Here is a 17189-nt window from a genome sequence, read left to right on the forward strand (position 1 = left end):
GCCACACTCAAGAGTGCCAGACTCTTGAATCCATGTCTCCCAAGGAGGGGACAGTAATTACCCATCAGATGTACCTCTTGGAGCAGAAGGGTATCGGTAGTGAGTTTATGGGCATATCTCCGGACTTCCGTGCGCTTCACCCTATCAAGAAGGCCATTAACGTTCCAGGAGAGAATTCGGAGGGGCTTCCCCTTATGTGTTGAAAGCGTCATAGTCCGCGTATAGAGACCTGTGTGGCCCATGATGCTTCTGGCTTGTTGGGTCAGGCTGATCAATGGCTAGGTGTATGCAGAGGCCTAATCTTTTATCGCAAATGCTGTGTGTGCGTATGTTCAAAGTGAGAGATTGGCTGCTGCTGCTTTTTAATGAAGGTGAAACAGAACCTGGAGCAACAGTCCCCTCCCCCCACTCTATACTTCTGGACAGGACACATCTGTCACCCTGGTAACAGTGGTTTTAACAAAAGTAAACTGTAGAGCTTAGTATGAAAGCTGCATGGTGGACCCCTCCGTGTATCAGGATGTGTTTCTCTTCAATTGAATCTAGCTGGCTACATCAGCTCTACTGGACTGTTCAGTCCAGTTTTTTCAGGTAGGTTCTTCTCTGTGCGGACAACTCAGTGTCTAATCAGCTTGTCTTTAGATTGTCATGCTTCGGGAGAGATCAGTGTCTATGGACCCGGCTTCTGGAGGCAAAAGAGGACATCCCTCTGCAGTTGGTCTCTCAGAGGATCAGCCTCGTTGTGGGGTCTCAGTGGCTGATGATCCATGCAGCTTTCCAGGATTGTAGCTAATAGCAAGGGGCGAGTCATATAGACCTCTTCGGGCGCCTCGACCTCTGCAGGTGCTCCGCCTCTGGGACCTGGAGCTCACAGGCGGCAGGGCGCTGGACCTGCATACCTGAGAAGAGACCGCCACTTGGGACCCAAGAGGATGCTCCTCAGTCAGCCATGTCAAGGCTGACTCAGGTGATTCAAAGAAGTGGGTTTTGTTCTGGAAGATGACTTGGAGGCGAGCAGGAAAAAGCAGTCTCTATTGGAGATTGAGTGCACGGAGTTTCTGTTTGACCTCTGTATGATCGCTGCTGGAACTGTACTTCCCTGGTGTAGTCTGGGAAAATCATTATTTTGTGTCCTTAATAGGTCAGGGTTGCTTGAGACCGGGCTGCTTGTAGGATTGTGTCCCTATCCTTAAAGTTAAGAATCCTAGCATTGATTGGCCAATGAGGGGCACCTGGTGGTGGTTTGGGCGCCAGCAACCGATGGACCAGCTCCAATGTGAACAATGCCGATAATTCACCTTCCGGTATCCAAGACCTGGTCCAGTTCTTGATGAAGGTCGGCGTTTGTCCCTGCTCTGCCCCTTGAGGAACACCCACTAATCGGAGGTTATTATGCCTCAATCAGTTTTCTGCATCTTCGGTCCTCTTATGCAGCTCCTTTGTGTGGGATTGAAGTTGTGCGACTTGCTCCTTCAGTTGGTGTACATCATCTTCAACTGCGGAGAGGCGGGATTCAGCTTCCGATGAACAGGCCATGGCGTTGCCGAGCCCCTCCGTATGAGGGCCATGTTGACTCATACCTCTATTTTGTTCTCCACAGAGGCCTGCGAGGAACGTGTGGCCTGGAGAATTGCATTTAGGTCTCCTTCTGGGAGGTTTATTTTCTCGTTGACTGCTTCAGCGGGTCCGGGTCCGTTTGTAGTGTATTGGTCTAATCCGGTTTGTGTCGAGGGTGGCTTCGCCCCTCTGTCTTTCCCCATGCTGAACAGGAGTTTGGCTCAGTACCTCTCCCTGGATGTTTTGGGGCCGCAAGGCCTGCCGCCGATCAGGAGTCTAGAACCGTCCTCAGGTGTGTCCTCTTTCAGACGTGGGTGAGTTTATGATGCCCTGGGTCGCCACTGCCTAGGCATGTGGTTTGTCATGGCTCTACACCAGGGGAGGCTCCTTCAGGTCCCTCTTTAGCTTGCAGTGGTAGCCCAAGGGAGCACAATCTTTCTTCCCGTCTGGATGCGGTTTATTTCCCCTGCCAGTCGCTCCTTTGGGTGTAGGGTAGTACCCTTCTTAGCCTTCACTGGTACAAGCGTGTTATGGTCCTGGGGCTTCCCCTGCATCGGACGATACTACTTATACTCGGGCAGGGGTCTCTTCTATGGTGCCTGGGACCTCCGCATTGCTGCAGGACGCTGACCGTCCCCCGCTCACCCTGCTCCCCCAGTCCCTGTTGATTGGGCACCACTGGTCCGATGTTTGCCGAGGACAGTTGACAGCCCTGTCTTCAAAGGGTCTGGAGGGGAGGGAGTCCGTGCCTCGTTGCTGTCACCCAGTTGTTTGCCACACCAAAATGGCATACAATTAATGTGCCCACAACTGCTATTGTCTCATTGAGAATTAGACTGATGCATGCTTTGGCTCTGAAATTACTTGAAATGCTGCAAATAGTCAGAAAATGAAGACACATGCTTATGATGACAACACTCCTGGCACATGTGTGGGACAGGCAGATGTGGTTATCCCAATCTTAGCTTGACGTGTAAAGAACATAGCTACCCTAAGGCTTCCTAGTGTTGTGAGTATAAACTGTGTACCTACAGAACTGCTGTTAGGCCCTAATTAATAAGGATATATGAATGTTTTAAGACAGTTATTAAACTTAGCCTCATCCGATTCAGTTCTTAAACAGATTGGCAATGTATTTCACAGTTTAGGGGGGAGATAGGAGAAAGATCTTCCGTCCCATTTGGCCTTCGGAATGTATGGAACTAAGAAGACCTGTGTTGTAGGTTCTTACAGTCCTGCTTGGAATGCAGGCAGCCAATAGGGGTCTATTTATACAGGGACCCTTCCCATTTATTGCCCTGCGGGTCAGACAATGTGATTTGAATTTGATTTTATGTTCCACTGGAGCCAGTGTAATGAGGTCAGGCCTTTTAATCAATCGGGGGCTTTTAAAGCACGCTACTCACCCGTGAGGGTCTCAAGGCGCTTATGGGGAAGGCGGGGGGCTTTCTTGGGTGAGGAACTGTTCGTTATCTTATAAATGGTTATGGCCGCAGTGTTATATATCACTTGTACCATTTATTTTTTTCCCGTTTTTTTAAAATATATTTTTATTGGTATTTAGAGGTTACAAATTACATATACTGACAAATCGCTTTTGGGGAGCCGAGATACACAATTACTGTGTCCAGGTGTGAAGAAATCAATACCTGGACTACCACTCTTCTGCAAGGGATGGAATCCAGAATTTTCCTCAGGGTCCTCAGTAGGGCGCAGCTGGAACTGGTCTGTTTTTTTTATTGGACTTCTATCAAAAGAAAACTCTCCAGCCTCGTTCACAAACTTTTTACAGGGGGAGATATAATGGGTAGCATTCCTAGCCTGTTTGGCCTGCCCACAGTGTCACTGAGGTTTGATTATTTCCCAGTACCATCAGTTCATTCTTGTGTCCATTTAGTGGTTATGAGCAGCTAGCCATTCAGTGAGATACTTTCTCAAGGCATTAGCGTAACTGAAGCTGAGAACCCTCGCTTGGAGCAAGGGAGAAGACAAGATGCATACCTACCATCAGCATAGGAGACAATGGACACTCCAAATTCCTTGAAAATGGAGGCTAGTGGGCTGACATAGACATGAAAAAGCGTTGGGGTACGTGTGGAACCTCGCACTTCAGAGGGACAACCTTTGTGTAACAAGGGGGTTTGCAGATCTGGAACGATCTTTCTGTTAGCAATGACAAAGCCATTTGAGAGCAATACCTCCTATGTCAATTTCCCTCCGCCTGACTGCCAGTGTCTGGTGGTCAACCATGTCAGAAGCTGCACTGAAGTCGAGGAGGATGATGACTGCCCTTCCTCCCTTCTCTAGGATTTGTTTGACCTCCTCCATGACTACTAGTAGCTCCAACTCCGTGCTATGCTTAGGACGGAATCCGTTTTGGCAGTCATCCAGAAGCAAGTTGTCCTCTAGATGCTAGGAGAATTGCTGGTTGATGCATTCACAATTTGGATGTTCGTGATGCACAGGCAGTTCCTGGTTCGTCATAGCCAGTTCGTCATGGATCAGGGCATGATCACTCATCCATGAGCCACATCTCTGGACCTGTGACTTGTCTCCTGAAGCCTTCACATTTGGATATCCTGACTTAACTCAGTTTTGTAGAGGGCTCCTAAGTAAGCCTGGGGTTGAAATTGATTCAGTGTTTTGAAGGAAAATACCCAATTAGGGCTACCTGGGTCACCACTGACCACCTTTCAGCCTCCCATTCTAAATTAAGAGTCAGAGAAACAGTGGAGAATATACACCAATAATCATTTATTGTATATGCTCAGAGCCGGTCCCCGTCTGCACAGTCTCAAGAGAGTGCTACAGAGGGATCTGAGGAACTGTAATCATAAAGATACATTATATGATTTGCATAGTCAACTAATAGCACGCCCACAGTGGAATTTTCCCAACAGAGGTGGGCGACAAAAAAAAGACTTCTACTCTCGTATCGTGCACAGCTCAGAACACTTGCAAGGCCGATCCATCCTGGGCTGTGATCAAACTGCTGGACAGGTGGAGGAGGGCTTTTACCAAGGAAAGCTATGCACTGACACAGACAATTCTTTGTTGCAGAAACAAAACTTAGCAAGGCGCATTTCTCGGAATCAAACAGGATTAGTTTCGAACAGCAAAGAAAATGGAGTCAAAGAAAAAATAGTGTTGCGAATGCCAAAGAACAATGAAGGGTATTATACATTGTAAATGTGTTGCTCCTGGGTGGGACTTGCTTAACCAGTCAATGGATGCAGAGTTTAGGGCCCTTGACACATGTGGAAGGTAGTCCGTGAAGAGTGTCTGTTAGAAAACGAGATTTGATCAGTTATAAGAAGACCTGCTTAACTAGGGGCCACTGACTAATAGTAAATGTAAGGGATGAGGACTCTGAACAGTATTTGTAATTTGCATACTCTTGCCTCATTAACCTGTAGGCTTCAGTTCACAATTCTTTGCATTTTATTTTTTAACCTTTCCTGTTGTCTTGCATAGTTTGAGAAATGTGTGTTTTTGGATTTTAATGAAAAAAATCGAGGGAAAAACAAATTCTGTAACACAATTATAATATAGCCATCAGGGTCAGGTATTTGGCGGTAACCAAAAATAAATAGCCAAATGGCCTTCATCCTTAGTGTCCCTTTAACCACATGGCTGCTGGGCCTTCCCCCCCCCCCCCCCCCCCTGTGCTGGAAAATGCCATTTTAGTGGCACCATGACGAGCTCAGCTCGTCATCAGCACACGACACCCGTGGGTGATGACGAGCTGAGCTCGTCATCAGCATCGAAAGGGTTAAAGAGTTGACATCGTTATGCTGACTTCATTTTTAGAAGCCATCCAGTAAGTGTTATGAAAAAAGGCTGAGTCTGCTGTACATGAACAGTATTTTGGTCAGATCTATAAATTGTTTTTAAATAGTTGTGCCTTCGCATCATCAAACAGCTTTCACAAAAAGGCACAACATGAATTTCAAAAAATTCAGTTTTCGCTAACTTGTCAGATTAGAAGGCTGAGCGCTTGATGGTGCCTTAGAGTTTGCATAATCATCAAAGAAGTAGTCCCTTTAGGACACAGGTCCAGCACTATACAAGTCAACTCTAGGGAGGTGGCTGTTCCCAGACTAAGTTGTCTCCCCTCGAGAGTGCCCTCAATAACATCAATGTTTTCTCCAAAGCGAAGAAACTAATTGGGGTGCCATATGTCCATCTACTTAAGACTTTAGCATTGCCGGCCGTCTCTCATAGATAAACAGAGGAAACCAAATGTTTTCTTTGGATCTGACCAATTTCACATTCTCCCTTTCTGACTCCCCCACCTTGATATTACCACACCACACCACACCACTTTCGAAGCATTCCCTGCAAGTCTGCATTCATTACCTCTTCCAACCTTTGACTATGCACCTGCTCCTCACCATATGCACCACTTTAAGCCTCCAGGACGTATCTCCCAGCTCTGATGTTTCCCAGGCCATGCATGAGTAACTCATACGATGCAGATGAAGGCTTGGCATTCTGTGACTTGTCCTGTATTTATATTAGGATAAACTGGAATTCGATTCTCAGAAAGCAAAACAAAACCCTTGACTTGGTAAGCTACTAATACATGGCTCGAGGATTTTGAGAACCCTGGAAACACCTCTTAGGGGTCTGTGTAGCACTCATCCTTTCATTGCTCGTTATGTAAACATTTTTTTACATGGAAGGCAGAGAAGCCCTTCTGGGTTGTTTGCAGTCTATTTGAAATGCAATATACAGAAAACATTACTAAAAACCAGAGAAGGTGGAAAATATCTCTATAATCTCACCCAGCTGCATTGCCCCCCTCCCTAACACCATGCTGTAGTCCAAGAGTCACTTCGAAAAGCATCTGGCAAAGGTATTCACTACATAAATCTTACTGAGAGGTTGCCTCCCAACCTTTTTACCATTTCTAAACATCAGAAGAACTTTGAGGAGAATCTGTCTTGTTTCTTCCTTGCCTCTTACGGAACTCCTCCCTTAGCCGATTGAACGCCTGAAACATAGTAGCCCCCTCTACCATTTCATTGTATCAGAGCATCCCAATATCTGCCTTTTTTAAAGTTATGCATGCATATTTTACTTGCACCTTGTCCCCTATCCAGCCTGACGACTTTACACAGAGTATTTCAATGTTATGTGGATGTGAGTTGTGTATTGTGGAGAGGCATTTTGCCTCTAATTTGCCTCGTGGCATAATATCCTTAGAAAACCACGTGCATCTTTAAATGACCACACTCCGTGTCCTTTATATGTTATTGATCACAGCTAATTCCATATGAGTTTGCTGTATATTTCAAGCAAGTTATTTGGTAGGATGCAGCACCAGTCACATTAAGGGCATGTTTGCATTAATATGTATGTTGTTTTGAAATTGTAAAATATAATCCCACTTTCACTTAAATAAGCCCTTGATTGTATTTATAACTTATTGTTTGCCATTGTATTTGTGTTCAATGTTCACAGGGGAAAGAATCCTGCACAGGCTGAACTCTGCTACTTGAATAAGGCTAAGTGGTTAGAAATGTATGGTGTAGACATGCATGTTGTTAAGGTAAGGATATTTATTCTTCTCCATTTTCTGATTGTGTATAATTTCCTGATGTAGCTTGAAGGACAGACATTTTGAGGCAAAATCTAAATTTCACTAGGACCATTTCCTAAAGTAAGCGTAAGATGCAGTTGTATCTAGATCAAGATTTAGCAACCAAGGCTTAGAAAAAACCTATATTCTCTCACTAAGCAGTTATAACACCTCTTTTTCAGTCGGAGAAATTGACATTGATAAATAGTGGTGCATACTCGCAGCCAATAAGTATTGGACAACTTTTTTTCATTTCTATCTTTATCCTTTTATCAAGTACACAACAATATAGTGTAGGCTCACAACTCCACAAACTTCCCACATGTATGTAAAAAAACATTCTGACAGTATATGCATCATTTAGAGCAGTACAGTCCTATATTTCAAGCCCACGCGATCCCTTCTCTGGTCGTGCCCTCTGCCCAGGGTCCTCTTGTTCATTGGTTTTCATACTCCGCAGTCAGACAGTCAAACATTATATTATTTCGCATTATTTCAAAGCATAAAAAGTACAGATATTAAACAAGTTAAAAAGCCATTGCATCAATTAGATCTATATAAAACTTACACCATATAACATGAATCCATAAACTCATAACTTCATCAATGGTAATTAAAGTAATCCATTAAAAAATATTTCTCTTTCATTCTAGTCTCCTATCAATGTGGGATTCCCCTCTTCAAGTACTTCTTGCTCACACTTTCAGTCATTTTTTTTCCCTCATAACTGAAGATGTTTAGTTCAGTTTGAACTCTGATTCAGTGGTCTACAATCTAAAGACTGTTAGTTTCTGCGTTTTTGTCAGTTCTGGTGGCCTGAATCTGAAGTGGTGGACATTCAAGTAGAAATATCCTTCAACCCAACCATTGATTTACCAGAATTCAAAGAACACAGTGGTGCCCAACCATTTTAATGCACACTTTAATTCTTGTATTAGGTCTTGGGCATTGGTTCTGGCTAGAAGGAGATTGCAGATGTAAAAAAAACCAAATCATTTACCTGTTAAGTAACCTTTCTGTACTCAGTAGGAGGTTGTGCTGTACTTGACTGAGCCCGATAGGGATCAGAATGTGTCTTGAGGAAAAGTAATAGTGCAGGCACCAAGATCCGAAGTCCGTTCTGACTTTGGTGTTAAGATCTGTCGTTTGTGAGGTGCCCTTTAGAACCATGAGAGTCATCTTGGTTATGATGCACAGTTAAGTTCCCTTTTTGGCCAATGAATGGCCCATGATACACATCTACTAATTTTGGACTTAGGTCTGCTTGACTGAACAGTTGTCTCTTTAACCACTGTAAATAATTATTTCAATGCTTTCGTTTATTTATCTTATAGCCGCATTGTCTAGAAAAAAACAACTATGTTTGGTTCATTTTTTACAGCTATGCACTTTTAATAGTCCTGTTTTAATCCGGGCTCAAAATGCAACGTAGACCTATTGGCTTTGATAAAGGTTGTTCCCAAAGTAGATTCTGTCACTCTTTTTCAACTTTAATAGCTAAAAGTTAACACTTAGCGTCTGCCATGTTCCTCCCTCCTTGCTGTTTTCCGACACATTTCAAGTGGGTGAGAGACTCGTGTTATTTACGTGACAGACTCATCCCAATATAACACATTCAGCAGGAAAATTCGAAATTTGGCTCCGCATTTAATTTTCCAAATAGTACCAAAGCCTGCTTTTTTTATTTAAGGGTATCCGTGGGGTGTTTCTCTCATCGAGACATATATAGACATACATTTATGACTAAAATTAAGGCCTGGCAAATATGAATATAATGGATGCAGCTTCCTTCTTCATAAAACACATAATAATGTTAAGATTACTTTCAAAAGGACTGCTGAAGTCGTGGTCCTTAATGATGGGAATCGGACGGACGTCACTTATTAAAAGTATAGAATAGGAATGCTTTCACCCTCTGTTTAGTTTCACAATGTACTTCTTTGTTAAATGGGCGCAATACAACTTAGTGTGTGTGTGTGTGTGTGTGTGTGTGTGTGTATATATATATATATATACGTTGATCGATTTGAAATCAATTATTTATTTTTTCGCCCCTTCTGGCGCACAGGCCTGGGGGTTTTCGAGGCTGTAAAGCAACATATTATACATGTTATTACTTTCCTGTAATAAATCTTTAGAAAGATATTTAGGGTGTTGTTGGTGAAAACACTAGTTTAACGCTGCACTCATGTTTGAAAGTTGCAAAAAGAACAATTGATGGACAGAATGCAGAACAATGTTTTACATTCACCCCAGTACAGAGATCTGGGCCCAAATCCATTGTTTTATTTGCTCACCATGTAATTCCAGTTTGGACAAGCCATATACAAATCAGTCTTGACCCTGCGCCCAATGGGAACAGTCCTGCCCAAACTGCCAGGCCAGGTCCTCCCTGGACTGGAAACAAGCATCCTAGGACTGGTTTCGGCAGTGCTTAATTTGTGCAGGTGCTTTCCGGTGCTTAGCAACGGCACCTATTTCTTAGGGCTGGGTCTTCACAAAATAGCTGTCTCCCCAGCATTGGCGATGAGATTATATTACACAATAAAGGGTAAATCGATGCCTGCCTGGGTGACTGATTGGGCTGTCTTTGTTCAGCACACGAACACCGCCAGAAACTTCCTGGGCGGGGTGATGTCAGCCCTGTTCTCCCTCTTTGGCTTTGCATCGACAAGTGCCTCCTTGCCCACCGAGTCGGATGGACTAATGCCGATCAGAATCCCCGCTTTTCGCCAGCCCCAGCGCAGTGCGCAGCTGCAGCATTAATCATTCAAACGAAGCAAGCAGCTAGCAGCAGGCCTAGAAATAAAACAAAGAAGGCAGTAAGTAAATATTTAATTTTCGTTAATTAACACATGCTATGAAAGCAGGTCTGTCTATTTTTATGGTTTTGGTACATGCGTTTACAGAAAAAGTGCCACCTCTGATTTCATTCTAGTGCTTGTCTTTATGCGAAAGGATTGAGGTTATATGCGGTGCTGGCAGTCTCACATCTGAGAGCAGGGTGGGGTCAGTACTGGACTTCGCCTGGATCTTAACCTCATCACGGGGTAAAATAACGTCAACCGCCCCTTTCTGCAAGAGTAAAACATTGTACAAGTGGTTATTTTCCAACATGGACGGCGCACAACACTTCAAAGAAAGGTCCAATTCACATCTGGTGGAATTGTCCTTTAAGCAAATGGTGTGGAAAACTGGTTCTATGGTATTTTTTTCACCATTGGATGAGCCTTCACGACAAGGATCTAAGTCTAGAAAAAATTGCTGTCTCCTCTCAACCACCTATAACATTTCATCCTTTAATGATGCCATTAAAACTTGAGATGTACTTTACGTGAATAGTCCAGTGAATCAGAGAAACATCTGTAACAACTTCTTGTAGATTTAATTTTAAAAGAAGACCTTTATCCCACATACGGGCATTGGTAACTCGGGGGAGGACTATGGGATAATATATGAGACCCCAAGATCCCCTTAGAAATGAGTAATTGTCAGGCAAATCACTCATTACGGTCTCAGATTCCTCCGATATTCTTACTTTTAACTCAGTAAGTCTCCCTGACAGGGCTCACTATTGTTTGAACACCACTTATCACATTATACACCTTGCACCACAGAAACACCGCAAGCCAATATTTATAAACAAATATCTTGTATTCCCTACGTCTGGCAAAGAAAGCTTAGAGTGGATAAAAACTGTAGGTACATGGTCACAATGGGTTCCAGTAAGAAAAGCAAAGATTATAGGATTGGATCTCACTACTGTGGAAAATGGCAGACAGTAAACGTTTGTGCAAAGATCTCTGGTGATAGTGAATCAGCTTGGACCCTAGTCTGGTGAGGAAGGTCTTCATACAAGCTGGGAGAGTAGTCAGAGGCTAGCTGGCAACCCCAAGTTTGATAATTAGAGATTTGGAAAGGAGTCCTCCAGCGGGAGGGGATCTGAACCTGAAGGACAATGCAGCACCACAGGCAAACACAACATTCACCCTCCAAATAGTGTTTTGGGTGAAAAAACACAATTGATCAATCTCAGGGGTCTAGAGCAGTGCTTAATTTGAGCCAATGGTTTCCGTGCTTGGTACGGCACCTAATTGCCAGAACCGAGGCTTATGACAGTTTGACACATGGTGGGCGCTGTCTGGCTAATTTAGGTATGAGCAACAGCTTCTTATTAGTCCAGTTTAAATTTACAATGACTAATACCTGCCGCCTAGTCCATTCTTAAAGCTTTGGGGGCCTGGAATAGAATGAATTGTCACACTTGTAAGAGTGTGTTGGTTAGTAGCCGTGTTTGTACTGTCATTGGCAGCTGACAGGGGCAATGTGTGGTGCAAACTGGAGTGCCTCCCAACCAGAGCCCCGGCACGTATTCCTTTACAAATTAAGCTTTCAGCCCTCATCAGCCAGGACAGCTTGACTCCAGTAGCATGGAGCTCACTGGACCCACATCTGGGCAGACCAGTCCCTCTCGGGGTATGTCCAGACTTGGATCGTGTGCTCACTATACCACTGGATTTAAGCTAGCCTGGCTGATGAAGGGTGATGCCCTGAAACTGGTCCCAGGATGCTTTTTTCTGGTCCAGGGAGGACCTGGCTTGGCAGTTCGGGCTGGACTGTTCCCACAAGGAACAGGGTCAAGACTGATTTGCACATGGCTGGGTCCAAACCGGGGTCGTGTGGTGATCAAAAGAATGATGGATTTAACCCAGATCCTTGTGACTGGGGGTATATGTTTGCATTGTCCAGCATTCTGTCCATTAATTGTTTCTTTTGCTCATGTTTGAAAGTAGCATAATAATTGATGGAGTATATTGTGCTGCATTCAGGTGTTGTATGAGAAAGAATATACATCTTGCATTGTATCGCACGAGCCCCATAAAAAGATGTTTGGTCCTTTTCATTGTACAATAGTTTTAAATAGATCATAGGGCACCCACATGCAATTTTAAAAGGGTAAGCTGTTTTGATAGGAATGGTTATTATAAAAGTTGGTGGCAGGTTTTAGTGGTATGCAGAAGAGGGCAGCCCATGCTAAGGTTAGAAGTACTTGTAGGCCAGACATCTTTTGGGTAGTATTTGTGAGAAGTTGGCCTGGTATATGATGCTCACTAGTTCTAGTGATCACCTTGTACCATGCCAAGCAACCCTTATGATGATTGGTTGTAAGTCAACCTTATAGACCAGCTATCCTAGTAGCGTGGACAAAGCAGTCTTAGGCTAAACTCTGTATAGGCATGTGAAGTAAGCTGTTTTACCATACACAATCCCCTTGAATACCAAATGAAAGGACACCACACAGATATATATTGAAAATATATATATATTTATTTACTACAAATCCCCTATACTCTTTATGAGCACAGAAGCAAATGAGTTAAAACAAAACACAGTTTAAATATACGAAAACTGCACAATATGGATGAGCCCTAGGGGCCACCTAAACCATATACTAAAATAGTGGTATAAGAGTCACTAGTTGGAAAGGAAGTAGGCCTAGGGCCTGGGAAATCGCTGGAGCTGTTCGAGACTAACAGTGAAGAAGTCGGGAAAGGCCCGCGGGACTCGGGTGCAGTGCTTAAAGCACACGCATACACCAATGCAATGTCAATGGTGTGTAAAAGTTACAAAGTTACTGTTTAAGGAACCTTCCGACTGACCTAGAAGGACAAAACTTTAGACCTAGACACTAGAGGTGTGTACCAGTGTAGGAACACCGGCGTTGCTGAGTTACCTCACCCACAGGAAGCGGGTGCACAGGTGCAAAGTAGTGTCGGGTTTCGTCACACAGGTCGATGGTGCCTGAAGATGAAGATGCTGCAGGCGGGTCGTCGAGGAGAGTTCCGGTGGATCCAAGGGTGGATCTGAAGAGGTGAAGACCTGAAAGCAGAGGGGACAATGTTCAAAGTCACTAGCCAGTGACTACCGTGGAACCAGGATGGAACCAGGAGATGTCGGGTGCAAACAGGCGAAGAGGTGAAGGTTGTCTCTGCAGGCACGTGGACACGAAGAGGTCGAGAACGTCCAGGCGTCGGTCATGAGGTGTCCCACAAAGGATCTAGCTGATGGTGGTGTTGGCTTCTTGATCAGAGCAAACAGGCCTTGGCTAATGCAAGCCACGCAGGAATCGATGCAAGCTTCTCACTCGGACCAGCAAGGTCAGAGCGGGTGCTCCTTTTCAGGGGAGCAAGGGCCAGTCTGGAGCAATAAGACCAGCGGTGTTGTTTGTAGGTTTCGTCGCCAAGATGGCCGCTAGCCACGTGGCCGGGATGGCGCGTCGAGTGGCAAAATGCAAAAGGGCCCCACGCAGATCATGGAAATGCTGGGGGGCTGATCTTCGGTGCAATTGCTGCTCGGTTGTGGGGCTTCTCAAACCCCAAAGCACAGCATCGAGGGTGCCTCGGGTGCTGCGCAGTCAGCTTCTCGGGGGTCTTTCGAGATGTCCGGTCCCACGTCTCTCAGTGCCTCCACGGGTCTCTTCTTTGCAGGGACTGTGGATCGGGCTCTGAGATGTCTGGGAGTCTGGGTCTCGTCGGGCTCTGGGCTCGGGCTCCGGCAAAGCAGACTTCAAGTTGCTGGATGGTGTCTGTGTTCACAGGGTGGCCACTCCTAGGCCACAAGGGAGATGCTCTTCAGTCTTCTGTGCGGCAGAATGTTGAAGTCCAGTCTTCTTCTTTGTTTCAAGTTGATTTCAGGATGATCTGAGGTGCTATGGCACTGCTCCCACTCTTATTCCCAATCTGAGGGGTGGATCACCTGCTAGGTCCCTCCTCTGGGTGGGACCAGGAAGGGGGGTGGTTACACCCCCTTTCCTTTCTCCAGCTCCGCGCCAGGACTGGGGCTGAAAAGCCCCAGCACTGATTTGGACTGGCTTATGCACGGGGACACCTTGTGTGCCCCAGGCATGTCTCATTCTATTCAGCCCTGTCCTACCCAATACACAAAATCCTGTCTGGGGTGGTGCTCGCACCTCCCAAGGCAGGAAACCCTTTGTCCAAGCCTCCCTCGCTGGAAGGACTCCCAGCAGCAGGAGGTCAGACTTGTGTCTGTGGTGGCAGCACCCATTTTGTGATGCTGAGGCTCGGGTTAACTTTAACCGGGGTTCAGGTTATGTACATGTTGTGTCCCTCTAGAAGGGTGGAATGCTATCCCCGTCGACAGGACTGTCGAGAGGATAGTATTCCAAACCGTATGACACCTTACTCGACATGTTTTGATAAAGCCAAACCAAAGTTAGCATATAACCGCGAGGATTATAATGCAAGAGTATATGGTATGGCAATATCCCGGAACAGCTAAGGGAGTTGTTCCCGACAGCTGCAGACAGGCTCAGCTCATGCTAGAGGACCATCTCACATAAAACCAAGCACTCTGCCTTCAGGATTGTTAAGGCCTGCCATAGGAGTGACTTATAGGTTACTATGTGTTCAGATAGGATAGATATAGATATACTATATCTAAGTAAGAGGTGATTACACCAACTTACCCCAGCTGAGTGATCAGCCAGTTGTGTCAAATATGGAGGCCAGGCCAGGGGTGGCACAATACATGCTGCAGCCCCTGGTAGGCCTTGGCTACACCTATGCCCTGGGTACCGATGGTACACTGTTACAGGGGCCTATAAGGTGAACCAGTTCAAATTGTGTATGCTCCTAAGGTACATGGAGTCCATCTTAAGGAGAGGGCAATTAGCCTGGGGCCCTGAATAGCAGGATCCCAGGCCAACTAAGTCAATAACCAGCTAAACACCAGGCAAAAAGTTTTGGGGTAACCATAGTCAGATATCCACCTTCCTACAGTATTCCGCAGAGCTCGCTCCTTCAAACTTGGTAAAATTGGCTTACACCTAATTCCCACTTTTAATTTACTTGCAAGTCTCTAGTACATTGTACTAAATGTACCCATGGCTTGTAAGTTAAATTCTACTAGTGGGCCCGCATCATTCATTGTGCCCACTAACGTAGCCTTTTAGAAAGTATCAGGCCAGACACTGCAGCCTACAGTGCAGTTTTTACATAGCCTTCCTTTTTAATACATATAGGTCACTCTTAGGTAGGCCCTAAGGGCTCATAGGGCAGGGTGCATTGAATTTAAAAAGGAGGACATGCGTACTAAAGTGTTAAGTGTCCTGAAAGTGAAAAACCCCTAAAGATGTTTTTCTCTGTTGTAAGGACTACCTTTCCTATTTACTAACACTGGGATAATATGACATTTATTAATTGATAACTTTAGATTGGGAGCAGATAGAAATATGCTTTTTACACTCAAATGAATTGTAATTTAAAATACTCTTTAAAGGTAAAGTCAGATTTTAAGTTAACATTCCGAAAATGCACTTTTAGAAAGTTGGCATTTCTTGTCCTAACTGTTTATGCCTCCTGCTAGTGTCCTGGGTCACATGCCTGTGAATGGCCCTGCTGTTGGGATGTGTATATTCCTCCCAGACAGTGACATAAAGGGGACTGGGTGCGGGCAGGATGGGCCATCATGCCAGGATGAGATGGGATGGGACGGGGCGGTCCTCTAGCCCACCTGCACTTCAAAGGGCTCGCCTCTAGCACATGTAAAGGAACCTGCCACTAGCCTTTTGTCACCCCAGACAGTTTTGAGCCTTGGCAGAGGAAGGGGGAGAACTTCCCAGAACTAAATGTGAGGGTAGTAAAAGGAATCCCCCCTAACAAGGGCTGGCAGTAGGTATATATGTATATTGGACCCCAGAGCCACTCCTCAAAACACTCCTGGACATGAAAGAAGGAGGACTGCTCCTCAACCAGAGGACTGCCCTACTGCTTGATTGCTGTTTTGCTGTTTGAGAAGGGAGACTGTACCTGCTTACCTTAATCCTAGGCTAACCAGAGTGACCCCAAGGGTCAGTTGGCTGACCTCATGTTTGACATACAGCGACATAACAAGCTCCAGAGGCCTTCTTGCAAGTGTCCACCTGACCTGATGTAACTGGGCCTGCCTGGACCTGCACTTCGACAGGCCTAAGCCGTGCTAGTCTCTGCTGGAATGAGTATCTTACCTTGAGAGGTGTGTAGTAGGTCCTGGACCCTTGGCTGGTATCAGTCTGAGCTGACCTCCAGAAGAAAAGGTGAAATGCAGAAATTTGGGCTGTTCGCAACCGCGAATGGGCCCCTTCGTGCCAATACACTGCTGCCCGTGACAACTGCTAACACGATGTTCCAGTGAGACCTGCTGTTTGTGCTACAGCAACTGCCAGCGATTCAAAACCTGCACTTGGCGCTACACCAGCAACAGCCCACAGAGACCAACAATGTGAAGCTCCAGCAAGAACTGTCCACTATGCCTGACCGCCTCTTTGTGCTACATCGAAGACAACCTGCACTGCTCGGCCTGCTCTTCATGCTACAGTGGTGACCATCTGTAATTCTTTTCCTGCTCCTCATGGTCTTCTTCACTGTGAACAGAACTCTTCACACCAGACTTAGAAAAGGTTATTCTTTCAGCCGGACAAACCTGGTCCCTGTGAGGATTATGGTGTATTACTTGGTGTGGTTGTATGACCTCATCATGTAATATACTCACAACACTATCTTAGATGTAGTCAGTTTTTAAAACCTCATGTACAGCCATAGAAAGCTATACTTTTGAGCATCAAGGCTAAAACAAATAATTAGTGTAAAGCATTCAGTAGCACCAAACAGAATTAGTCACAGAACATGAAATAAATCATACACAATTTATAAAAAATATATATTTTTGCACATTTTTAGACACCAAGATTAGCAAGATCCTCCAGAGATATAGATTTTTTAAGAAAATGTAAATCTCATTATTTTGGTCCTGAGTGCAAACTAGCATTTGTAACCGTCAAGTTTGAAAACTTTTGAAAAGTTTGTAAGAGTTGTGTTTGACTACTCCGGCCCGGACTAGGTGACCAGTTCAGACAAGGAGATGGTCAGGGAGCCAATAAGGAACATTTTGACAGTTACCTGGTCACCAAAGCAGACTTAGGTCAGGTTCCACAGTTTACATTAAAACTGCTGTAGGCTTCAATGAAGTGTTCTGATGTGGAGGGTACAAG

General features: G+C 45.1%; 1 protein-coding gene across 1 annotated transcript in view; it reads left to right on the plus strand.

The window, feature by feature from the left end:
* Window positions 1-17189, plus strand: part of EPB41L4B (erythrocyte membrane protein band 4.1 like 4B) — a 903230-nt gene that overhangs the window by 677809 nt on the left and 208232 nt on the right. The window contains exon 8 of the mRNA XM_086965372.1: window positions 7024-7111. Within this exon, the coding sequence (XP_086821498.1) occupies window positions 7024-7111 (88 nt within the window). The remainder of the gene's footprint in view (window positions 1-7023; window positions 7112-17189) is intronic.

The sequence above is a fragment of the Lissotriton vulgaris genome, chromosome 4_1, assembly GCF_964263255.1.
Source record: "Lissotriton vulgaris chromosome 4_1, aLisVul1.2, whole genome shotgun sequence".
In the NCBI taxonomy this organism is placed as follows: Eukaryota; Metazoa; Chordata; class Amphibia; order Caudata; family Salamandridae; genus Lissotriton; species Lissotriton vulgaris.